This window comes from Nerophis ophidion, linkage group LG22 (assembly GCF_033978795.1).
Source record: "Nerophis ophidion isolate RoL-2023_Sa linkage group LG22, RoL_Noph_v1.0, whole genome shotgun sequence".
Lineage (NCBI taxonomy): Eukaryota > Metazoa > Chordata > Actinopteri > Syngnathiformes > Syngnathidae > Nerophis > Nerophis ophidion.
In genome coordinates this window covers 22,126,778-22,150,474 of record NC_084632.1, presented here as the reverse complement: position 1 = coordinate 22,150,474, position 23,697 = coordinate 22,126,778, and the positions used below count along the sequence as shown (strand labels likewise).

The 23,697-nt window shown below is 38.4% G+C and overlaps 1 protein-coding gene across 1 annotated transcript in view; it reads left to right on the top strand.

The window, feature by feature from the left end:
* The window catches only part of ano8b (anoctamin 8b), a 144,534-nt gene that overhangs the window by 61,242 nt on the left and 59,595 nt on the right, over window positions 1–23,697 (top strand). The window contains exons 2-3 of the mRNA XM_061883498.1: window positions 11,668–11,778; window positions 16,577–16,709. Of these exons, the coding sequence (XP_061739482.1) occupies window positions 11,668–11,778; window positions 16,577–16,709 (244 nt within the window). The remainder of the gene's footprint in view (window positions 1–11,667; window positions 11,779–16,576; window positions 16,710–23,697) is intronic.

Below are 23,697 nucleotides of genomic sequence, written 5' to 3'. Positions count from 1 at the left end.
CTGTATGTATGCTTTAGACACAGCAGATTTGGTCACATTTCCAGTAGACCCATAATAAATTCATAAAAGAACCAAACTTCATGAAGGAGTTTTGTGACAAACCAGTATGTGCTCCAATCACTCTATCACAAAAAAATAAGAGTTGTAGGAAATATTGAAAACTCCATACAGCCATGACATTCATTGGTACTTTAACTTAACTTAACATTATGTTCTTTGCAAGTGTATGTAAACTTTTGACCACGACTGTACATCTCATCGTTGTATGTTATTAACAAGAGTTCATATTGGGAGAAAAAGCCCTTCAATGAATGGCAGCCAGAGTAGTCTGGTGTGAGTCAAGACCCAAAAAAACATATACTCAGACAGCGTTGAGGCTGATAAATTGCAGCACTGTGAAAGCATTTAGGGATCGCTGCTGCAGGATTGCGTTGCCCTCAGCAATGAATGCAAGACTCATTAGAATGGTTGTCGTGCCGCAGCATTGGCTGCAGCATTTCAGCCGTGGCACGGTGGTGTGGACAGTCACATTTCCGTATCTGTGAGTACCTCTCAGGATTAAAAACTCTAATATGCTTTTTCTATACGTCCTTTCGCAATGTTTAACAAAGACCTTCAGAATGGAGGAGCAGCGTGGACCAAGATAGGGCTGTGAAAACCTCTTTTGTAAGTACAGAAGCAATTACTTTCAGAGCAATAATCTTTGGGCTGCTAGGCCATTTCTCTTCTTCATACTTTTCAGCAGCAATCAATGCATTTTGGATATTTTTTTTTTCATGTTAAGACGTTGGCATTCTTGTGATGTCATTAATCGCTTAAAATCAATGAAAAATTTAACATTTCGGCTATTTATGCCTGTTTTTAAATGACAACATACTGAAGTGATTGTGCCTAATATCAATGCTTCTGGTCTTTTTGTCTGGACAAGCGTTCTAAGAGGTCCTGTTAGAACAAGGGTCGACAACCAAAACGTTGAAAGAGCCATATCGGACCAAAAATACGAGAAAAAAATGTGTCTGGAGCCCTCTTCTTACTTGTCGTCGCCATGTCTCTTCTTCGTTCTTCTGCTTCATTTCTGTTATGTTTTTGGACATTACTACTTGCCGTAGTTTTGAAGCAATGCATGATGGGAATCCGGATGTTGTGTGTCAGTGTATTAATGTGCTGGCTGGAATAAACACACGCTGAGAAATAGCTCTGTGCCTGCCTACTTTATGGGTAATAGATGAACCTATGGATAACGGAGACATATAGAAAAGTCTCCTTTTCAGGTGAGAGAGGACGCTAAAGGCAGTGCCTTTAAGGAACGCCCCCAATATTGTTGTTTGGGTGGAAATTGGGAGAAATTCGGGAGAATGGTTGCCTCAGGAGATTTTCAGGAAGGGCATTGAAATTCGGAAGTCTCCCGGGGAAATCGGGAGGGTTGGCAAGTATGGTGTGACTATCAGTGGTACTGTAGAAGCAGGGATTTGTTTCTCACTTGTCACCTGGGACAGTGTGTGGGCGTAGTGTGTGTGGGGATGAATGATTGCTGAATGAATGAATGAACACCTGCACCTGCCTGTGAATCCTTTTGAGGTAATGTGCCGTTACTTCTGTTGACCGCAGAAGGCTAAAATTTTCCATCACAGTCTGGTCTATATAGTCCTGCAAATCTATCTGCATGTAATGTATTGTTTTTTACTCAAAGGGAAAATAAATTGCCCTCAAAACTGCAGTACTGACTTCATGTTGCATCCTTGGAGCCAGCGTGTCAGACAGAGCCCTGCTTTCTACTCTCAATGACTAATTTGTTTCTGATAGTCGGACAACAGGTACTTTAACTTTAACTTTTTTTCTAGTCCAGTGCTTCTCAAATGTTTTCTGTTACCCCCCCCCCCCCCCCCCCCCCCCCCGGAAGAAGAAAATATTTGTTGCCCCCCCCCCCACACACACACACTTTTCATAAATGGTACAATTTTTCAATAAAATTGTTATAACTATATTTCTGCACAATATTGTAAGCTTATCGACATAAATGGAAACAACACACGGGTCTCTCCTGGTCTTCCACCATGCTTACAGTGAAACCAAGTGTTCTCATAGTCATCATTGTCACCGACGTCCCACTGGGTGTGAGTTTTCCTTGCCCTTATGTGGGCCTACGGAGGATGTCGTAGTGGTTTTTGTTGTGGTTTGTGCAGCCCTTTGAGACACTAGTGATTTAGGGCTATATAAGTAAACATTGATTGATTGATAAGCTTCATCATATTCTGGCACAACAATAAAAACATTTAAAAAAGTATGTTCCCTGAGGTCACAGGTGCCCCCCTGACAATTTGATCATTAGCAGTAGATGCACAAAATATAGCTGCAATTGTCTGCTGACCAGCAATAATAGATTTGATCTTTTTCTTTAGTAGCATTTTTGCGTTCTTTCCTGCTTTTTGACTCGTCAGATGCAGCATGTATGCCCAGACGGTGTCTGGGCAACAGAGCGTCTCAGAAAGTCATTTAAAGTATTTTTCATTCCTGCCAACGGCCTATGTTTGCTCATTTCATCACAGCACGTCCCCTTGAAGATAAAACAACATCGACATGAATGAACACAACGTCGAGCTGCGGAAACGCGGGTTTATTTACTATCAAGTTTGTATCTTTAGTTTTTGAAATCCGCGGTGGACTGGCTGATTGACACTCCACACGTGCTCCTGATGGATAGGGTTTAGAGCCTTGCATGGCAGCTCCCACCATCAGTGTGTGGGTGTGTGTGTGAATGGGTTAATGTGGAAATAATGTCAAAGCGCTTTGAGTACCTTGAAGGTAGAAAAGTGCTTTATAACCAGTGAAGTTGTCATGTTGTGTAATTTGTAAATAAAAACAGAATACAATGATTTGCAAATCATTTTCAACTTATATTCAATTAATTAGACTGCAAGGATAAGATATTTAATGTTTGAACTTAATTTTTTTTTCCAAATAATCATTAACTTACAATTTAATGGCAGCAACACATTGCAAAAAAGTTGGCACAGGGGCATTTTTACAACTGTGTTACATGGTCTTCCCTTTTAACAACATTCAGTACACGTTTGGGAACTAAGGAGACCCATTTTATAAGCTTTTCAGGTGGAATTCTTTCCCATTCTTGGGAAAGAATGGGAAAGAATGTTCAACTTAAGCTGTTGAACAGCTTAAGTTGTTCAACAGTCCGGGGTCTCTGTTGCGGTATTTTAGGCTTCATAATGCGAAACACATTTTCAATGGGAGACAGGTCTGGACTACAGGCAGGCCAGTCTAGTACCCGCATTATTTTATTAACACGTGGATTGGCATTGCTGAAATAAGCAGGGGCGTCCATGATAACGTTGCTTGGGATGGCAACATAGGTTGCTCCAAAACCTGTATGTACCTTTTAGCATTAATAGTGGCTTCACAGATGTGTAAGTTATCCATGCCTTGGGCACTACTACACCCCCATACCATCACAGATGCTGGCTTTTGAACTTTGCGCCTATAACAATCTGGATGTTTTTTTTCCTCTTTGTTCCGTAGGACACGATGTCCACAATTTCCAACAAAAATTTGAAATGTGGACGCATCAGACAATAGAACCCTTTTCACTTTGCATCAGTCCATCTTAGATGAGGTTGGGCCCAGCGAAGCCAGCGGCGTTTCTGGGTGTTGTTGATAAATGGCTTTCGCTTTGCGTAGTAGAGTTTTATCTTGCACTTACAGATGTAGCAACGAACTGGAGTTACTGACAGTAGTTTTCTGAAGTGTTTCTGAGCCCATGTTGTGATATCCATCAAACACTGATGTCGCTTTTTAATACAGTACCACCTGAGGGATTGAAGGTCCGTAATATTAGTGCTTATGCGCAGTGATTTTTCCAGATTCTCTGAACCTTTTGACGACCTGGCATTCCAGGCTATAGCTCTGAGACTGTGGAACAATTTGCACCAGTCCCTCTGTGATCTTGACTGTGTTGACACTATTAAGAAACTTTTTAAAACTTCTCTTTTTAGTAAAGCTTTTAGTTAATGCACTTTTTAACCATCAATTTTAAACCACTTTGTATTTTTTTATGATGTTGCCCCTGTTGTTTTAATTGAATTGTTTTTTTTACTTAACCTATGTTTTGTACAGCGCTTTGTGATTTTTATCAGTGAAAAGCGTCTTAAAAGTAAAATGTACTTACTTACTTACTGTTACTTCTCTTTACACATGCTGTTTTGTGTTTCAGATAAGGCAAACAGATAACCTGACTTGATGCAGTGTGTGAAAGTTCAGCTTTATTTATTTGTAACATGGAGTGAATGGGTTCAATAGTTTGAGTCTTGTCTCCTGCAAGCTTTTGTTTTTTCTTACAACTTAGTCTTTACCGTTCTGACATGGAATAAGGGGGAAACTTTCCGAAGTTGGATCAGTGCAGTTAAATAGGCAAGACATTTTCATTCTATGTATTCTATTCAACTTTTGAATAGCTCTAATTGCAGCTGTATAGTGGTATCTCTGTGTGAAGGAGGCCTTTTGGGTGACAGGGGAAAATATGACGGTCAAATAGCACGACAATCTGCATTGCAGCTTTTTTAAATACCAGTAATTAAATGTTTAAGTTGTTTTGCTCTGTTTGGTAGCAGTAGAGGTACATTACACCTTGTGGTGCAGCTGCAGGAAAGTAAGTATGACATTGCAGCATTATTTTGCATGTAGAACTAATTCCCTAAACAACAGGCCTGGTCTTGTTAGAAGCAACAGAGTTTCATAGTAACGACTTTTCACTTCTTTCCAGTCTTCCTCAGGGAGTTGGCCCCCCATGTTGAAGTCTGTGCTTGGTGGTCTTTCAGGGGATCATTTAGGTACAATTGTGAGCATGTATAATGACATACTTGTTTTGGAGTATTTAACACAAATAAACAGGAAAGCTAAAATAAATTGAAAAAAAAAATAAATAATTCGTCACAATTCCAAAAATAATTAAGAGAAAAACGTTACCTTACAAAAAAGTTCCAATTTAACAACAATATAGTCATAATATTTTGAGATAAATCTCTAAATAGTAAAGAAAAAATATATTATTTTAGAAAAGTCAATGTTACGAGAAAGAAGTCAAAATACTGTGGGAATTAAGTCATAGTCATTGAAATAAGCAAATAGGGGGAAAGGGGGAATTTTCCGAGAATGAAATCAAAATATTAGGAGAGCCGAGTCCTATTTTTAAGACAAATGTTTTTATAATTATATGAGCAAAAAAGTTGTGATGTTACTACAATGAAGTGGTAATGTTATGAGAAAAAAAAAAGTTTTTATAAAATGTAGAAAAAAGATATATACATATTTTTTTTTTTTTTTTTTTTTTTGGGTAAAGTAATGTTCTAGAGCAGTGGTTCTCAACCTTTTTTCTGTGATGTATACCCCCTGTGAACATTTTTTTTAATTCAAATAACCCCCTAATCAAAGCAAAGCATTTTTGGTTGAAAAAAAAAGAGATAAAGAAGTAAAATACAGCACTATGTCTTCAGTTTCTGATTTATTAAATTTTATAACAGTGCAAAATATTGCTCATTTGTAGTGGTCTTTCTTGAACTATTTGGAAAAAAAGATATAAAAATAACTAAAAACTTGTTGAAAAATAAACATGTGATTTAATTATAAATTAAGATGTCTACACAATCATCAACTTAAAGTGCCCTCTTTGGGGATTGTAATAGAGATCTATCTGGATTCATGAACTTAATTCTAAACATTTCTTCACAAAAAAAGAACATCAATATTTATGGAACATGTCCACAAAAAATCAAGCTGTCAACACTGAACATTTTTGCATTTCTTTTCACAGTTTATGAACTTACATTCATATTTTATTGAAGTATTATTCAATAAATATATTTATAAAGGATTTTTTAATTGGTGCTATTTTTAGAATATTTAAAAAAAATCTCACGTACCCCTTGGTATACCTTCAAGTACCCCCAGGTGTACGCGTACCCCCATTTGAGAACCACTGTTCTAGGTGACAAGCAAAACAAATAAACTTTTAACTTTTGAAAAAATATGGTTGGGGAAACCTGCGATGAGGTGGCGATATGTCCAGGGTGTACCCCGCCTTCCGCCCGATTGTAGCTGATATAGGCACCAGCGCCTCCCGCGACCCCAAAGGGAATAAGCGGTAGGAAATGGATGGATGGATGGTTGGGAAAACTTAATATTATGACAATAAAGTCAAAACATTGTGGCAATAAATTTGATGTATTAAAAAAAATTGACGAGAAGGAAGTTTAAATATTTTTAAAGTTGAATTCGTAACTGTGAGCATGTCTAACAGCAGACCGCCACGAATAAATTATGATTATGGGAACCAAATTACAAATACAATATAAGTACGACGAAATGTTGAGTCATCAAAAGATTGTTGAAGACAAGATAAAGACATGACATTCAGTCTTTCGATTAAACTAATTCCAGAATGAATCATATATAATCAGATTTCATCATAAATTCTATAGTGATATCAACTTGATACACAAAATCCGCCGAAAATCACTTTTTAGTATATGTTGCGTCATATGTAACATATCATATGATGGCCATCATTCACAATCCCTATTTGAGAAAGGAACACGTTTTTCCCTTTTCTGTGCGTTATAGTGAAAAAGTGCTGGTAGGAGGCGGTTAACAGTGCAGTAGTACTTTAACTCACCAGTCTAATTGGCTCTATGAAGGAGCTTTTAATCTAAAATCTGAAAAAAGTGCCTCTCTTTGAAATTAATTGAAATCAATTGTAATTTGTGCGGCCCTGCGATGAGGTGGCGACTTGTCCAGGGTGTAAGCCGCCTTCCGCCCGATTGTAGCTGAGATAGGCACCAGCGCACCCCGCGATCCCAAAGGGAATAAGCGGTAGAAAATGGATGGATGTAATTTGTGCTCGCCCCGTCACCCCCCAAAACAGCACACATTTAAAATGCAACACGCCTTAGAAATATTAATACTAATTTTTAGATGAGTAAAATTGTATAATAAAATGTACCACTATAGAATGTTCTACTAACAACTACAGTAGTTTTATGAAATATTGTACAGTATTTACCTTGGATAGTGGACTTCTACGGCATCTCCTCACAGCTGCTTTGCAGTCAAAACTAAATATACATCTTTTTTATATATTCATAAATAAATGTGCGACGTTTTGATATTATTTCAACATTCTTAGCTGACATAAAATTCCTTCTGCTTCAGTATGCCGCAGACTAGCAGTGCTATGCTCCAATGCTTCAACAAGTTAGCTACCTACACGCCCTCTTATTTTTGATGATTTTTTTTTTTTTTAAGAATTAATGAATAGGTAACAATTTAGTATGGGGAACTTATTTACCATTAAGTAGTTGCTTATTAACATAAGGTTAGTTTTAGGGTTAGGGTTAGGGTTAGGGTTAGGGTTATGGTCGAGGTTGGGGTTAGGGAAGACTCTTAGTTAATGGCTTACTGGTAGTATAATAAGGCCATACAGAATAAGGCATTAATGAGCACTTAATAAGTACTGAATATTGAATAATTAAGGGCCAAGATGTTACTAAAATTAATTTCAATAAGCAACTAATTAATGGTGAATATTTTAGGGAATAAGCGGTACAAAATAGACGGATGGATGGATGGATGGATGTTCCCGATACTAGAGTGTTACCAATGAATATTAGGGATTTAACGGTATCAATATATCACAGTATGATGTTATCGTGGTATTAAGGCCACGGTATGGTATTATTGTAGTGTATGTCCAAAAAACAGACCTAAAAATGCCATGTTGTGTAAAAAACACAACATGTTTATATCTAATACAAAAAACATATTTTTTAGGAACAAATAATTGTGCAGGAACATCCACTGTTTTCAGAAAATAATAAAAAAAAAAAAACGTATAGTTGTATATCTTTAAAGTGACAATGGAAACATCCAGTGTAAAACAATAATGTTCACTTTAGTGATTGCTTATATTTTTAGAAAAGTTAACTAACAATTTAACTTTGAACATTGTAAACACCTCACAAACTGATGTTCGGCTTAGCTGGCTTCAAATATAGTTACTTTAAGAGGTGGTGACTTGTCCAGGGATACTCTTGGATTAATTAATACCAACTTTAAAGCGCTCTGAAAAACCTCCAACAACGCTCATTTTAGTATAGTAACCAAGCTACAGCGATATTGTTTTTGTAAGAGCTAACACAGAGGAACTACTTTTCTGACGTTGTGACACTTTAGCTAAAAACCTGCTAACAGACCTGATCAGTGGCCTTGTGGTTAGAGTGTCCGCCCTGAGACTGAAAGGTTGTTAGTTATATTTTTTTGTATTTTATACCAAAAACTATAAAAATTGGACCCATTGCCCCCCACTCAGCATCAGGGGTTGGAATTGGGGGTGATATCACCATATGATTCCCGAGCGCGGCCACTGCTACTGCTCACTGCTCCCCTCACCTCCCACGGGGTGAACATGGGGATGGGTCAAATGCAGAGGATAATTTCACCACAATTTCACCTAGCGTGTGTGTGACTACCGTTGGGACTTTAACTTTAACACTGGTTGCTGCACACCATAAGATCCATCCATTCATTTCCTACCGCTTATTCCCTTTGGGGTCGCGGGGGGCGCTGGTGCCTATCTCAGCTACAATCGGCCGGAAGGCGGTGTACACCCTGGACAAGTCGCCACCTCATCGCAGGGCTAACAAAGAAGAAAAAGTAACCTTAGCTGCTTTGCTGCTGTATTGCCTTTGAGTGAGTAAAAGTTATTGCTACTGTGGTTTACAAATCATGACTCTCACCAGTTTGTTGAACCAGGCTGAGAAGTTGGTCTACTTTGACACAACACAACAACACAGAAAACATCATAAATTCGACTAATAGACCAATATGAAATTAACAGCTCAAAGAGAGCACCCGTGCTGAAAGATACAACCATCCCATCATCGGCATCCCAGTAGGAGTGGACAATGTAAGTCATTATTTTATGTTCTTATTTCAAACTTTTAGCAAAAGTTATACATGATAACATGCCAAAGCTCTTACAAAGTTATAGTTAAAGTACCAATGATTGGCATATTCTCTGCATTTGACCCATCACCCTTGTCTGCCATTAGTGGTAGCAAACACAGAAAGTTGTCTCTGTGTTGTTGTTATCGGAAGTAGGGTTCATTGCAATAAGCTCTTTGATATCAATGCCCCAAGAAATAAGTTACGGTAATGCTTCAAATGATCAAAATACAGTAAATATTACATGTTTTCATGAATATGCCTGTCACTACATTACATACAGTACACACTTACATACAGTATGTATATGAAACACTGTTGCAGGTTTTTTATATGATTTCTAGAGGGCTTTATAGGCGAAATACATCCTATTACCATTACCTGCATTGTTACTAAAAGCATACTTGCCAACCCTTCTGATTTTCCCGGGAGACTCACGAATTTCAGTGCCACTCCCGAAAATCTCCCGGGGCAACCATTCTCCCGAATTTCTCCCGATTTCCACCCGGACAACAATATTGGGGGTGTGCCTTAAAGGCACTGCCTTTAGCGTTGTCTACATCCTGTTGTCACGTCCGCTTTTCCTCCATGCAAACAGCGTGCCGGCCCAGTCACAAAATGCATGCGGCTTTTACACACACACACACACACACACACACACACACACACACACACACACACACACACACACACACAAGTGAAGGCAACACATAACTGATCAACAGCCATACAGGTCACACTGAGGGTGGCCATATAAACAACTTTAACACTGTTACAAATACAAACCCCGTTTCCATATGAGTTCGGAAATTGTGTTAGATGTAAATATAAAGAGAATACAATGATTTGCAAATCCTTTTCAACCCATATTCAATTAAATGCACTACAAAGACAAGATATTTGATGTTCAAATAATAATTAACTTAGAATGTCATGGCTTCAATACGTGCCAAAGTAGTTGGTAAAGGGCATGTTCACCACTGTGTTACATCACATTTCTTTTAACAACACTCAATAAACGTTTGGGAACTGAGGAAACTAATTGTTGAAGCTTTGAAAGTGGAATTCTTTCCCATTCTTATTTTATGTAGAGCTTCAGTCATTCAACAGTCCCGGGTCTCCGCTGTCGTATTTTACGCTTCATACTGCGCCACACATTTTTGATGGGAGACATGTCTGGACTGCAGGCGGGCCAGGAAAGTACCCGCACTATTTTACTACGAAACCACGCTGTTGTAACACTTGGCTTGGCATTGTCTTGCTGAAATAAGAAGGGGCGTCTATGATAACGTTGCTTGGATGAAAACATATGTTGCTCCAAAACCTGTATAGGCCATTCAGCATTAATGGTGCCTTCACAGATGTGTAAGTTACCCATGCCTTGGGCACTAATATACCCCATACCATTACAGATACTGGCTTTTGAACTTTGCGCCTATAACAATACGGATGGTTATTTTCCTCCTTGTTCCGGAGGACACCACGTCCACAGTTTCCAAATATAATTTGAAATGTGGACGCGTCAGACCACAGAACACTTTTCCACTTTGCATCAGTCCATCTTAGATGAGCTCGGGCCCAGCGAAGCCAGCAACGTTCCTTGGTGTTGTTGATAAATGGGTTTTGCTTTGCATAGCAGAGTTACCAACCAACTGTAGTTGGTTGGTAAAATCCCTAAATTCTTTGCAATAGATCATTGAGAAATGTTGTTTTAAAACTGTTTGACAATTTGCTTACAAAGTGGTGACCCTCGCCCCATCCTTGTAAGTGAATTACTTAGCATTTCATGGAAGCTGTTTTATACCCAATCATGGCACCAACCTGTTCCGAATTAGCCTGCACACATGTGGGATGTTCCAAATGAGTGTTTGATGAGCATTCCTCAACTTTATCATTATTTATTGCCACTTTTCCCAGCTTCTTTGTCACGTGTTGCTAGCATCAAATTCTAAAGTTAATGATTATTTGCAAAAAAAAAATGTTTATCAGTTTGAACATCAAATATGTTGTCTTTGTAGCATATTCAACTGAATATGGGTTGAATATGATTTGCAAAAATTGTATTCCGTTTATATTTACATCCAACACAATTTCCCAACTCATATGGAAATGGGGTTTGTATGCGCCACACTGTGAACCCACACCAAACAAGAATGACAAACACATTTCGGGAAACATCCGCACCGTAACAAAACATAAACACAACAGAACAAATACCTAGAAACCCTTGCAGCACTAACTCTTCAGGGACGCTACAATATACACCGCCCAACTCTGCCCACCTCAAACCCGCCTCCCCCACATTCGAAGGTCTCAAGGTTGACAAATATGATGAAAAGTTTTTCACTATTTAAAACTCACAGGAAAGGGAAATACTTTTCTCATCTCACACAGATATTGTGGATGATGGGATTTATTAATTTTTTTAAGTGGAGTTTGCCTTTTAAGTACATTTTTTTTTTAGAATTTTGTTAAGTCTGCCATTCATATCTTGTGATGAAAGAGGGCCCGGTGTTTACATATGTCCTGTCAAGTGGTCAGCAGAATGATTCAGGGTTTTCCCAAAAAGTGAAGAAATAACACTGCTCCTCCCTCTGTATCTTTGTGAAAAAGGTCTTACTGTTTTTCTCCCCGTTTTTGCTCTTCTCACCCACACAGATAAGTTGTTTGGAAAGAGGCTGCTGCAGGCTGGCAGACACGTCATGTCACATAAGTCTTGGATGAAAACGGTGCCCACGGAGAACTGTGATGTCCTCATGACATTTGCAGGTCATGCAGCCGAACATATTCATACTTTTTTTTCCTTTATGGTGCGGGGATGCAGTGAATATTATTAATTCATTACTTGGATGATATTGGACTACCCTGTGTCATATCACACATAGTAGTATTGGACTGGATTTATTTGTACAAAAAATATAAAATGTATATTTCTTCATATTGAGTGTAAGGGGGGGAAAGTGTTGAAACGTCACAATTCCAAATTTGACCAAGTTTCTACCAATTTTCCATACATATATTGTCATATATCCTTGCAGTTTTTGGAAAAACTATCATTTATTAAAATCTAAATTATTTTGGTCATTTCCAGCATATTTATTTACACTATTCATAATTAATATTTTTGGAACGCAATGTCTTATATTTTGTCTGGTACTTTTTTGTGTATTTTCAAGCTAAATGATACCCCTGGGCAATTATTTTGACTTGGGGGCAAAATTTAGAGAAAAAAATGTGTCTGGGGGCCGTTATATCTATTTTTATGAACACTAATACAAAACCTCATTATAATGTCTGATTGAATGCTAAAAACACTATGACAGAACGCCTTAAAAAACAGAATGGAATTTTACATTTTTTTACTAAATGAGACACCCAGATTGTGCGTGAAAATAAAGAATGTGGGATTTACAATATTAACTATGAAGGATAAAACACTGAATATTGACAACATATGAATACCACACCCCCTCTCCATCCACATATTTTACAATCAAGCAAAAGGTAACAAAAATGCAACAAACAGTGAAATATGAACGTCAAGGGTAAAAAAATCCCACCTACAATCTGATACATCTCATGTATCACTAAGCTTTAGAACTTTGTAGTAAAAATGTCCTTCTGCTCTGTGGAAACACTCCTCACCCACAATGGTTGGTGCCTCGTCTGAGGTGCTGTGACTTAGATTACCATAATAATGAATTACATTACCATAGTAACTAATGAGATTACCATAGTAACTAGTATACCATGCAAAAGCACAGATTCCAACCATTGAAATACTTAGTATAGTTGAAGACTTACGGTCATTAGAAAACATCACAGCACATCATAATGGAAGCTACACTTTCCATCTTAAAGATCTGAAAAAAAAAATGATTTGGGAATGTCCGGTGGGCCACATTGAAAAGCTCAACGGTGCGGCCCCCGGGCCTTAATTTGTCCGGGTCTGCTTTAGCCCAATAAAAATGACCTGACATGCTGATTTTGACCAGGGAGTGAACAGTTCAGGTCATAACTGCATATCTTGCAAAGGAAAACCCTTTGGAAAAAACTCAGTAACACTAAAATGTGTTTAGTTTGTCCAATTATATTAAAGTACAGTGCATAACCTTTTCATCGTAATTATACCAAATTATTGTGTGAACAGGCTTCTTTCTAATTACTGAAAAATATGTATGTAATAAAATGTAATGGGTTGAGCAATTATGAAAATAACAGACCATAAGAGGATGAACATGGTTCTCAAAGAATATTATATTAAAATCAAAATGCACTACTCGTGCTCTTTAGGGATATCACACAAATCAGGGGTTTCCAAAGTGCCTTTTAAAAATACATTTGAACAGGAAAGCTAAATACGTTGAAAAAATAATAGGGAAATACGACAATAAAGTTGAAATACTCCTTAAATAATGATATAACATTAAGAGAAAAAGCTTATCTTCTAACTGCGATGCCTTCTGCCCGGATACAGCTGTGATAGGCTCCATCAACCCCCGCGACTCCGAAAGGGACAAGCAGTAGAAAATGGATTGGATTGGATAAGAGGATGACATGGTTCTCAAATAATATTATATTGTAATCAAAATGCACTTGTCATGCTCTTTAGGGAAATTGAAATGGATGGATCGTTATTTTCCGAAAAAATTGTAATGTTTCAACAATAAAGTGGAATTTATATACTTAAAATAGGATTATGAGATAAAATATTTTATTTTTTAAGCATAGTTTAAAACTATAATATATACATATAACATTTCAAATCTATATATATAAAATATCAAATAAATAAATTAATTAATAAATATATTTAAATAAATACTTTTATTTCAAATAAGTTAGAATACATATGAAAGTTTGGGAAAAAGTCAAAATCTTAAATGAAAAAAGTTGTCATTATACAACAATAAAGTTGTAATATTATGGGATGAAAAACAAATATTTGATTTTGTTATAGAAAAGAAAAACATTTTTAAAGTTGTAATGTTATTAGAGAAAAACAGAATAAAACATTTAGTTGCAACTTCTGGTAAAATTATGGGAAAAGGTTATAATATTACAACAATAACATCCCAATATTGTTGGAATACATTTTTTAGCATCTGAGCAAAATAAAGGAAATATTTGTAATTAGAAAAAACAGCAAATAGGGAGAAAATAGGGATCATTTTTGAGAAGAAAATATTAGTAGGGTAATGTCATAATATTGAGACAAAAAATGTAATCTCATGAGAAAAAAGTCGTCATTTAAAGAAAAGAGAGAGACAAACATAACCAAAAATAAGTTGCAACTTTTGGTTGAGAAGAAGTTATAATAACAATAAAGTCAATATATTGTGGGAATAAATTTGGTATATAATGAGCAAACAAAATGAAATACTTGTACCAGTAAATGAAAAAAAAAAACAGCGTATAGGAAATAAAATTGTGGTCGTTTTCAGAGAATAAATTATTGTAGGGTAATGCCAGTATATTTATAGAAAAAGATGTTGTAACCGAAAAAAAAAAGTTTTCTTTTTTACAACAATAAAGTGGTTTATCATGAGATTATTATTTTATTTTTTTTTATGTTAAAGGAAAACAAAATCTTATGTTAAAGATTTTTTTTTAAGTTGGCATGCTAAGAGGGACAAACTAAACAACAAAATGTGTTGCATTTTTTTGGAAAAATTGTTTGGAAAAAAGTTATATTATCACAACAAGACGTCAAAATATTGGGGGAATAAATTCCGCATATTATGAACAAAAACGGAATTGACGAGAAGAAAGTTTAAATATTTGTTCATTTAAAAAGAAAACAGCAAAATAGAGCGTAATAAAGGTATAATATACTGTAAAGAGCAGAAGTTAAAGGCCTACTGAAACCCACTACTAGCCGCCCCGCAGTCCATCTATCCATCCATTTTCTACCGCTTATTCCCTTCCGGGGTCGCGGGGGGCGCTGGCGCCTATCTCAGCTACAATCGGGCGGAAGGCGGGGTACACCCTGGACAAGTCGCCACCTCATCGCAGGGCCAACACAGACCGACAGACAACATTCACACTCACATTCACACACTAGGGCCAATTTAGTGTTGCCAATCAACCTATCCCCAGGTGCATGTCCTAGCCGCCCCGCAGTCTGATAGTTTATACATCAATGATGAAATATTAACATTGCAACACATGCCAATACGGCCTTTTTAGTTTACTAAACTGCAATTTTAAATTTCCCGGGACTTTTTTCTTGATAACGTCGCGTAATGACGTGTACACGTGACGTCACGGGCTGTTATGAATATGAGCGCTGCACACACACACACACACACAGCTAAAAGTTGTCTGCTTTAACGTCATAATTACACAGTATTTTGGAGATCTGTGTTGCTGAATCTTTTGCAATTTGTTCAATTAATATTAGAGAAGTCACAGTAGAACGATGAAGTTGGGAATCTTTAGCCTTTAGCCACACAAACACACAGTGATTCCTTGTTTAAAATTCACGGAGTTGAAACTTTACTATGGATCACAGCGGACATGGATCCGGTGAGAAAATTGTGGTTAAAAAGTCAACACTTACCGGATATCAGCTGAGCTTGCGCCTCCCGTACAGCTGCCGTCGACTTCCCCGAGACACTGCGCGTTTTTTTTCTAGTCCGTCGCTATCAATATCCTCAAAACACGAATCTTTCATCCTCGCTCAAATTAATGGGGAAATTGTTGTTTTCTCGGTCCGAATAGCTGTTTTTGTTGGAGGCTCCCATTAAAATCAATGTGAATATATGAGGAGCCATCAACATGTGACGTCATCTTCTGCGACTTCTGGTAGAGGCAGGGCTTTTCTCCAGTTGCGAAATTTATCGTGGAAGTTCTCTACTAAATCCTTTCAGCAAAAATATGGCAATATCGCGAAATGATCAATTATGACACACAGAATGGATCTGCTATCCCCGTTTAAATAAGAAAATCTCATTCCAGTAGGCCTTTAATATTAGTAATACGCTTGTCAACTACAATACAAAGCTGAGATGTTTTTTTTTATTATAAATTTATCTTAGTATACATAAAAAATGAAAATATTAAAGTGGGTGCCCACATTTATAGGTATTTTAGTATGTGACTCTTGGTGAAAAAGTTTGGAAACCCCTGATGTAAATTGTTATATTTTTTGTATTGATTTATTCAAAACATGCATACGGTTACAATGTGAGACATCATATATTTAGAGTTTCACATTTCAACATGTCTGAAATGTCTGAAAATGGTCATGGGAATAACAGGTCTTGAAAAGGTCATGGAAAAGCTTTGACTTCTCGTCTGGGAAATCGTGGGAAAGAACATGCTACTGCATATTCAATTCTCATAGCCATAGGCTGAAAGTCAGTGAACAGTATTTCCGACAAGTTAAAATCCACAAAGTGTTTGGGGAAGCGCAGCAGAGTAGTTTGTTTGTACATCACTTAACCTCCAGCTGCTTCTTCAGCACATAGGGACAGACGGCATGAGTACTTGGCAGCTCTGTGCACAGAGGTGCGTGCATGGGGCTACTTGAAAAATGTATTTTTATCTTTCATCTCCACCACAGATACTACAGATGACCACACGTTGCTATGGCTACTCAACCACATCCGGCTGGGAATTCCAGAGCTCATCATTCAAATTCGTCATCATAAGCACACGCATGTCTACGCATTCTTCGTCACCGCCACCTATGAGAAGTAAGAACTCGCAAAGGAGGTTGTATTGGATTCTTTGATATGACGATTGTTTAGGACAATTGTGGGAAAAGTCTTAGTCTCATATTGTCACAATGTCTATGTTTGCACTTAAAGAGGAACTACACTTTTTTTTTAAATTTTGCCTATCGTTCAAAATCATTATGAAAGAAAACAACACACGTCTTTGTTTTTTTTTTTTTGCATTTTAAAGATGATAAAACTCGCTTGAAAATGGTAGTCACTGTTGTAGCCTTCAAAGCCCTCAAAATCAACTTCAAAATACCCTCCATCAACATTTTATTTACACACTGCAAATATATATATATATATATGTATATATATATATATATATATATATATATATATATATATATATATATATATATATATATATATAGTATTTTTCGGACTATAAGTCACAGTTTTTTTCATAGTTTGGCTGGGGGTGCGACTTATACTGAGGAGTGACTTATGTGTGAAATTATTAACACATTACCGTAAAATATCAAATAATATTATTTAGCTCATTCACATAAGAGACTAGACGTATAAGATTTCACCGGATTTAGCAATTATGAGTGACAAATTGTTTGGTAAACGTATAGCCTGTTTTATATGTTATAGTTATTTGAATGACTCTTACCATAATATGTTATGTTAACATACCAGGCACCTTCTCAGTTGGTTATTTATGCGTCATATAACGTACACTTTTTCAACCTGTTGTTCACTATTCTTTATTTATTTTAAATTGCCTTTCAAATGTCTATTCTTGGTGTTGGGTTTTATCAAATAAATTTCCCCCAAAAATGCGATTTATACTCCAGTGCGACTTATATATGTTTTTTTCCTACTTTATAATGCATTTTCGGCAGGTGCGACTTATACTCCGGAGTGACTTATACTCCGGAAAATGCGATTTTATATAGCGCTTTTCTATTATTAAATACTCAAAGCGCTCACAGAGAACTGAAAACCCATCATTCATTCACAACAGGTGGTGGTAAGCTACATTTGTAGCCACAGCTGCCCTGGGGTAGACTGACGGAAGCGAGGCTGGCAGTTTGCGCCTACGGCCCCTCCGACCACCACCTATCATTCAGTCATCATTCATTCACCAGTGTGAGCAGCACTGGGAACAAGGGTGAAGAGTCCTCCCCAAGGACACAACGGCAGCGATTTGGATGTCAAGAGGCGGGGAACGAACCTGCAACCCTCAGGTTTCTGGCACGGCCGCTGTACCCACTACGCCATGCCGCCCCTAATATATGCAATATATACCAAATTTGTATCTTTTTAATCAATGCCAGGCATGTGTCTTCTAATCATAGCAGAGTTGATAACAGACAAGGAAGACGACTATTTTTGGACAAATGAGGATTCACAATGTTATATTTTTGAAGCTCAATATACTGAGAATGAACTACTGCTTCTAGAAGTGAGCACAAAGGAAGGTGAGACGTTGGAGCGGACTGAGGTGAAAGTGACTTGATGCTATAAATGTGGAATTCGGAGACAAGCTATTGTGACATAAATGAAGTGAACGCACAACTGTCCATCGAGTAAGTCACTTTGATATTGATCATGATACAAGCAGCACGTCATGCGTGTTATTAAAACTACAGTGCATACTTTGTCTTGCTAGCTGTGTACAATCAAAACATGAAATAATACTTTACAGATAATGCAATATCATTGTTCATGTTTTTCGGTCATTTAAATTGGTGTCCTATCGATGTGTTGTGCACTATAAATTTTAACATGTTTCATGTTGTCATAGAAGCTAGTTTATCTCTTTCTGTAGTTAGCTTTTACGACTAATACCGTAGCATGCCAATATGTTCCTATGCTAGAAAAAGAGTTCCTCTTACAATAACAATGTTGCTACAACTTGGTTATTATACAGGTTACGGAACAAAAAAATTGAAGTATTGTTGACGATTTTTTAATGCATTTTTAAAGTGATTTAGAGGTTGAATTAATTGCTTCCATTAGCTGCATTGCTGGCTACCTGGAACGAGCTGATTTTTACATGTTAAAATGCAAAAAAATAAAAAATCTACTTTTGTGTTTTTGTCTCTCATAATAATTGTGAACGATAAGACAAAATTCCCCCAAAAAGTGCAGTTCCCCTTTAACTTACATTCATTTTCTAAACTTCATTAGCTTCATTAGTTACCTGGAACCTATCCAAGCTGACTTGGTAGTGTTTCCTGCAGGACTGCAATCTGTTTGATACATATGTGTAGAAATACAAATGAACTTCCTTCTGATGCTTGTTAATATGGGGTTTTTTTCAGTCTTGTTTAAAACTGCCTGTAAGTGCTTTTAGATAGGGAATGGGCCCACATTTGTTGAGCAATGTCATACATGCTTTCATGTCAGAGTAGCCAAAAGTCCCAATAAGACCAGAAAAAGGGCTTGAAAGTGTACCCGCGGTAATGTGCAAAAGAGCAACAAACAGGATTAAAATGGATTGTACTAAGTAAAAAATCAAAAGGACCGTAACGAGACAAACTGTACCCTATTCCAAAAGCTCGCTACCTCCAAAAAATAAGTAAAATGTGTGGAATTGATCCATATGAGCACGTCCAATAGACACGAGATATGAGTAAGCTGCTGCCATTGTCAAAGTCACATTGGTCTATATCAGGGGTCTCAAACACGCGGCCCAATTGCGGCCTGCAAGACGTTATTTTTGTGGCCCCCACCTTAATATGAAAGTTTAATGTTAGTGTGGCCCGCGAGTTTTATATAAATGGCGCTTGACAACGTTGTGTTATTTGGGTCCAAAATGGCTCTTTCAACGTTCTGGGTTGCCTACCCCTGCGTTAGTGGAAAAGCGGCAAATGAGTGAAAGCGACAGAGACGTTGCCATGGAGACGAGGGTTTTCTTACTTGCCTGGCTGCAGTCACACTACAAAACCTGTCCGTCAGTAATAACAGTCCCCGATAACCTGGACCAATTGAAACCGTTATTTGTTTTTTTTATTGTTTCATTTCCATTGCCTCACACAATGAACACTACATATATTCCTATATGACCCCATATAACATTCCGGTACTATACCCGGTATTACCCGCCAACCGCCGTGTTGCTGTAGGGAGGAAAAGCGGAACGACACACATTGCGAAAATATTATTATTCTCCGTGCGTCGGCTAATTGCAAATATATTCCATAACCCCAAACATGTCTTTTTCAAAGCCTGCAGTGAAGAGAAAGGTTAGTGATGAGCAAAGACAATTCCAGTTAAAGTGGGAGATTCCAGTTAAAGTGGGAGATGCAATATTTCTTTGTTGAGCACAGGGGCACCCCGACATGTCTTATTTGCACAGAGAAAGTTGCGGTGCAAGAGGGATACAATTTGAAACGTCATTATACAACTACACATGCTGAGGAGTATGCAACATTTTTTTTAAATAAATAAATGGGTTGTACTTGTATAGCGCTTTTCTACCTTCAAGGTACTCAAAGCGCTTTGACACTACTTCCGCATTTAACCATTCACACACACATTCACACACTGATGGAGGGAGCTGCCATGCAAGGCGCCAACCAGCACCCATCAGGAGCAAGGGTGAAGTGTCTTGCTCAGGACACAACGGACGTGACGAGGTTGGTACTAGGTGGGAATTGAACCAGGGACGCTCGGGTTGCGCACGGCCACTCTCCCCACTGCGCCACGCCGTCCCTAATATATGCAATATATACCAAATTTGTATCTTTTTAATCAATGCCAGGCATGTGTCTTCTAATCATAGCAGAGTTGATAACAGACAAGGAAGACGACTATTTTTGGACAAATGAGGATTCACAATGTTATATTTTTAAAGAAATATTTTCTTGCGGCCCAGCGTCACCCAGTTCTGCATCCAGTTTCCCCCAGGTAAAAATTGAGTTTGAGACCCCTGATCTATATCTTGTCAACTAAGTGAATTTTTATACCAATTTCAAAATGCGAAAACTGTTAAGGCTCATTGTCCTCCATTCACGGATTTCATGTCTTCATGTGTTTGAGATGGGGTGGGGGTGCCCAGCCTCATTTTACAAGCAGGTTTTCCTGAAAAACAAGTCCATTATTACTTTAAAAGACTTTTATCACTGTGTTACTCCTTCATAAATAATACTCTTTTATTTTCATGCTTACCCATGACTAGAAGTAAAAAGACAACAATTTTTTTTCCAAAATACTGTACGTTGTTTGCAGCCTGCAGCTCGCTTGGCTAATGACAGCTGCGTTTCCATTACCCGTGGAAATGCGCAAAACCTAAATATCGCAATAAAAAACTGCTAATGGAAACACCCGTATTGAGAAAAACCTCTCAATACCGCTAAAACATTTTTGCGCTCTAATGAGGTGGTTTTTGAGATGTTTCGATAGTGAAGTGTTTTGCAAAGGCTTGATGAAAACACTTTTTTTGCATTTAGAGAGCACATAAACACAGAACCAGAGGGGTGCCAATGCAGGACAACTGGGGCAGACGGGTCGTCTTGGTCTCGTTTCCGATCGGTCGGCCAGGGGCGAGCGAGGCGGCACCGCCGTACCGGGCCGTCTCTTATGTCCCTTAGCCGCAATACAGGCAGACCCACAGGCACAGAGAGACCCACATTCCCGAACAATGTCAAGAGGGCCGTAAGGACATTGCCTTTGAGTGATCACCCGCTGCCTTCTTCTTCTATTGGCATCACCGAGCAATGGCTACAATATCTTCCTCAAAGTGGAGTCTCGAGGGAGGATATTTTACGTGAATTACGGCCCATGACGCAAAACACTCTTTAATGGAAACACCTACAAGTGGCAAATGCACTTTATCGAAATTTTTTAAATATCGCTTTTATTTGGTGAAAAACTGCAATGGAAACACAGCTACAAACCGCCTACTAAAATGCTATAAATGTAATTTAACTTAATTTAGTTTAATTTAATTAATTAATTATTAAATACTATTCAGTGGCCTTGTTGTTAGAGTGTCCGGCCTGAGATCAGCAGGTTGTGAGTTCAAACCCTGGCCGAGTCATACCAAAGACTATAGAAATGGGACCCATTACCTCCCTGCTTTGCACTCAGCATCAAGGGTTGGAATTGGGGGTTAAATCACCAAAATGATTCCTGGGCGCGGCCACCGCTGCTGCCCACCGCTCCCCTCACCTCCCAGTGGGTGATCAAGGTTGATGGGTTGAATGCAGAGAATAATTTCGCCACATCTAGTATGTGTGTGACAATCATTGGTACTTTAACTTTAACATGTACCGGGGAGGGATCACGGTGGAAGAGGGGTTAGTGCGTCTGCCTCACAATACGAAGGTCCTGAGTAGTCAGGGGTTCAATCACAGGCTCGGGATCTTTCTGTGTGGAGTTTGCAGGTTCTCCCTGTGACTGCATGGGTTCCCTCTGGGTACTCCGGCTTTCTCCCACCTCCAAAGACATGCACCTGGGGATAGGTTGATTGGCAACACTAAATTGGCCCTAGTGTGTGAATGTGAGTGTGAATGTTGTCCGTCTATCAGTGTTGGCCCTGCGATGAGGTGGAGACTTGTCCAGGGTGTACCCTGCCTTCCGCCCAGTTGTAGCTGAGATAGGCACCAACGCCCCCCGCGACCCTAAAGGGAATAAGCAGTAGAAAATGGATGGGATGGATGGATGTACCGGGGATGGCGTTAAAAGTCATGTTTGACTGTTTCACGGCTGCTATCCAGGCTATTTACTGTCTCTTTATTAGCTCACGGACCCAAGTTCCTTGGCTCTGCTTTCAAGCTGGAAATGAGAATTAATTTCCTTTAAATTATCATGACGACCATTGTGGCAGCTAATGAAAATAACAAAACTTTAGCACAGTTTTCATTCAGCCATGTAAATAAGCTATTCAGATGCCAGCAAGACCCAAAATGTATTGCCTTTACGTCACACTTTCAAGCCCTACATTTTTTGCTAGTTTTATTTATTTTTTTTTTTAAATCATTCAGAGGGGCCTGAATACTCGTTAGATATAGTGCCAAAGTCACTAAGTTGACAACATTGAACCCTCATACTATGTCTTCTTATTCTCTGGCAGACTGTCTTTATATTAGGTGGGTTAAAAGGCGGCATCTCAATCAATCAATCAATCAATGTTTATTTATGTAGACCTAAATTACAAGTGTCTCAAAGGGCTGCACAAGCCACAATGAAATCAGAGCCCACATAAGGGCAAGGAAAAACTCAGAGATGTCAATGTGAATGACTATGAGAAACCTTGGAGAGAGAGACCCCCCCCCCCTCTAGGGGAGACTGGATGCAATGGACGTCGGGTGGGTCTAACATAATATCGTGAAAGTCCAGTCCATAGTCCATAGTGGATCTAACATAATAGTGAGAGTCCAGTCCATGGTGGGTGGGGCCAGCAGGAGACCATCCCGAGCGGAGACAGGTCAGCAGCGCAGAGATGTCCCCAACCAATGCACAGGCGAGCAGTCCACCCCCGTGTCCTGACTTGGGACAGCCAGTATTTCATGCATGGCCACGGACCTTTGCCCCCCATGCATACCGCCACCTATTGTACAGAGTTTTAACAGCAGGCTACATTCACAAACAGTCCCACTATAATGTGCCTATGAACAAGGGCAAAGGTAGGCCTAAATCTATGAATGAATGTCTAATGGGCTGCCACAAATGAATGAATGTACAGTATAGGGTTGTCCCGATACCAATCATTTGGGACCGGGACTTATGGTCCGGTGCAGCTAATATAGGTAAACATATTTATTTATTCTAAAATTTGGTGGGTGCGGCCTAAATACCTTTGCGCTCTATTGTCTGGAAAGTACTGTATACAGTATGATGTTTTGTTGTTATACTCAGGAATATTACTGCTGTTCTTCGCTGGTGTCGAGCAGCCCTAATTTATCATTGTCTTATATTTAGCTCACAGTCTTTACATAGCAAATCACCATGGAAAATGTTGTGATGCCTCAGCATTGTTCTTCTCCTTGTGACCGCAGGTTGTTTA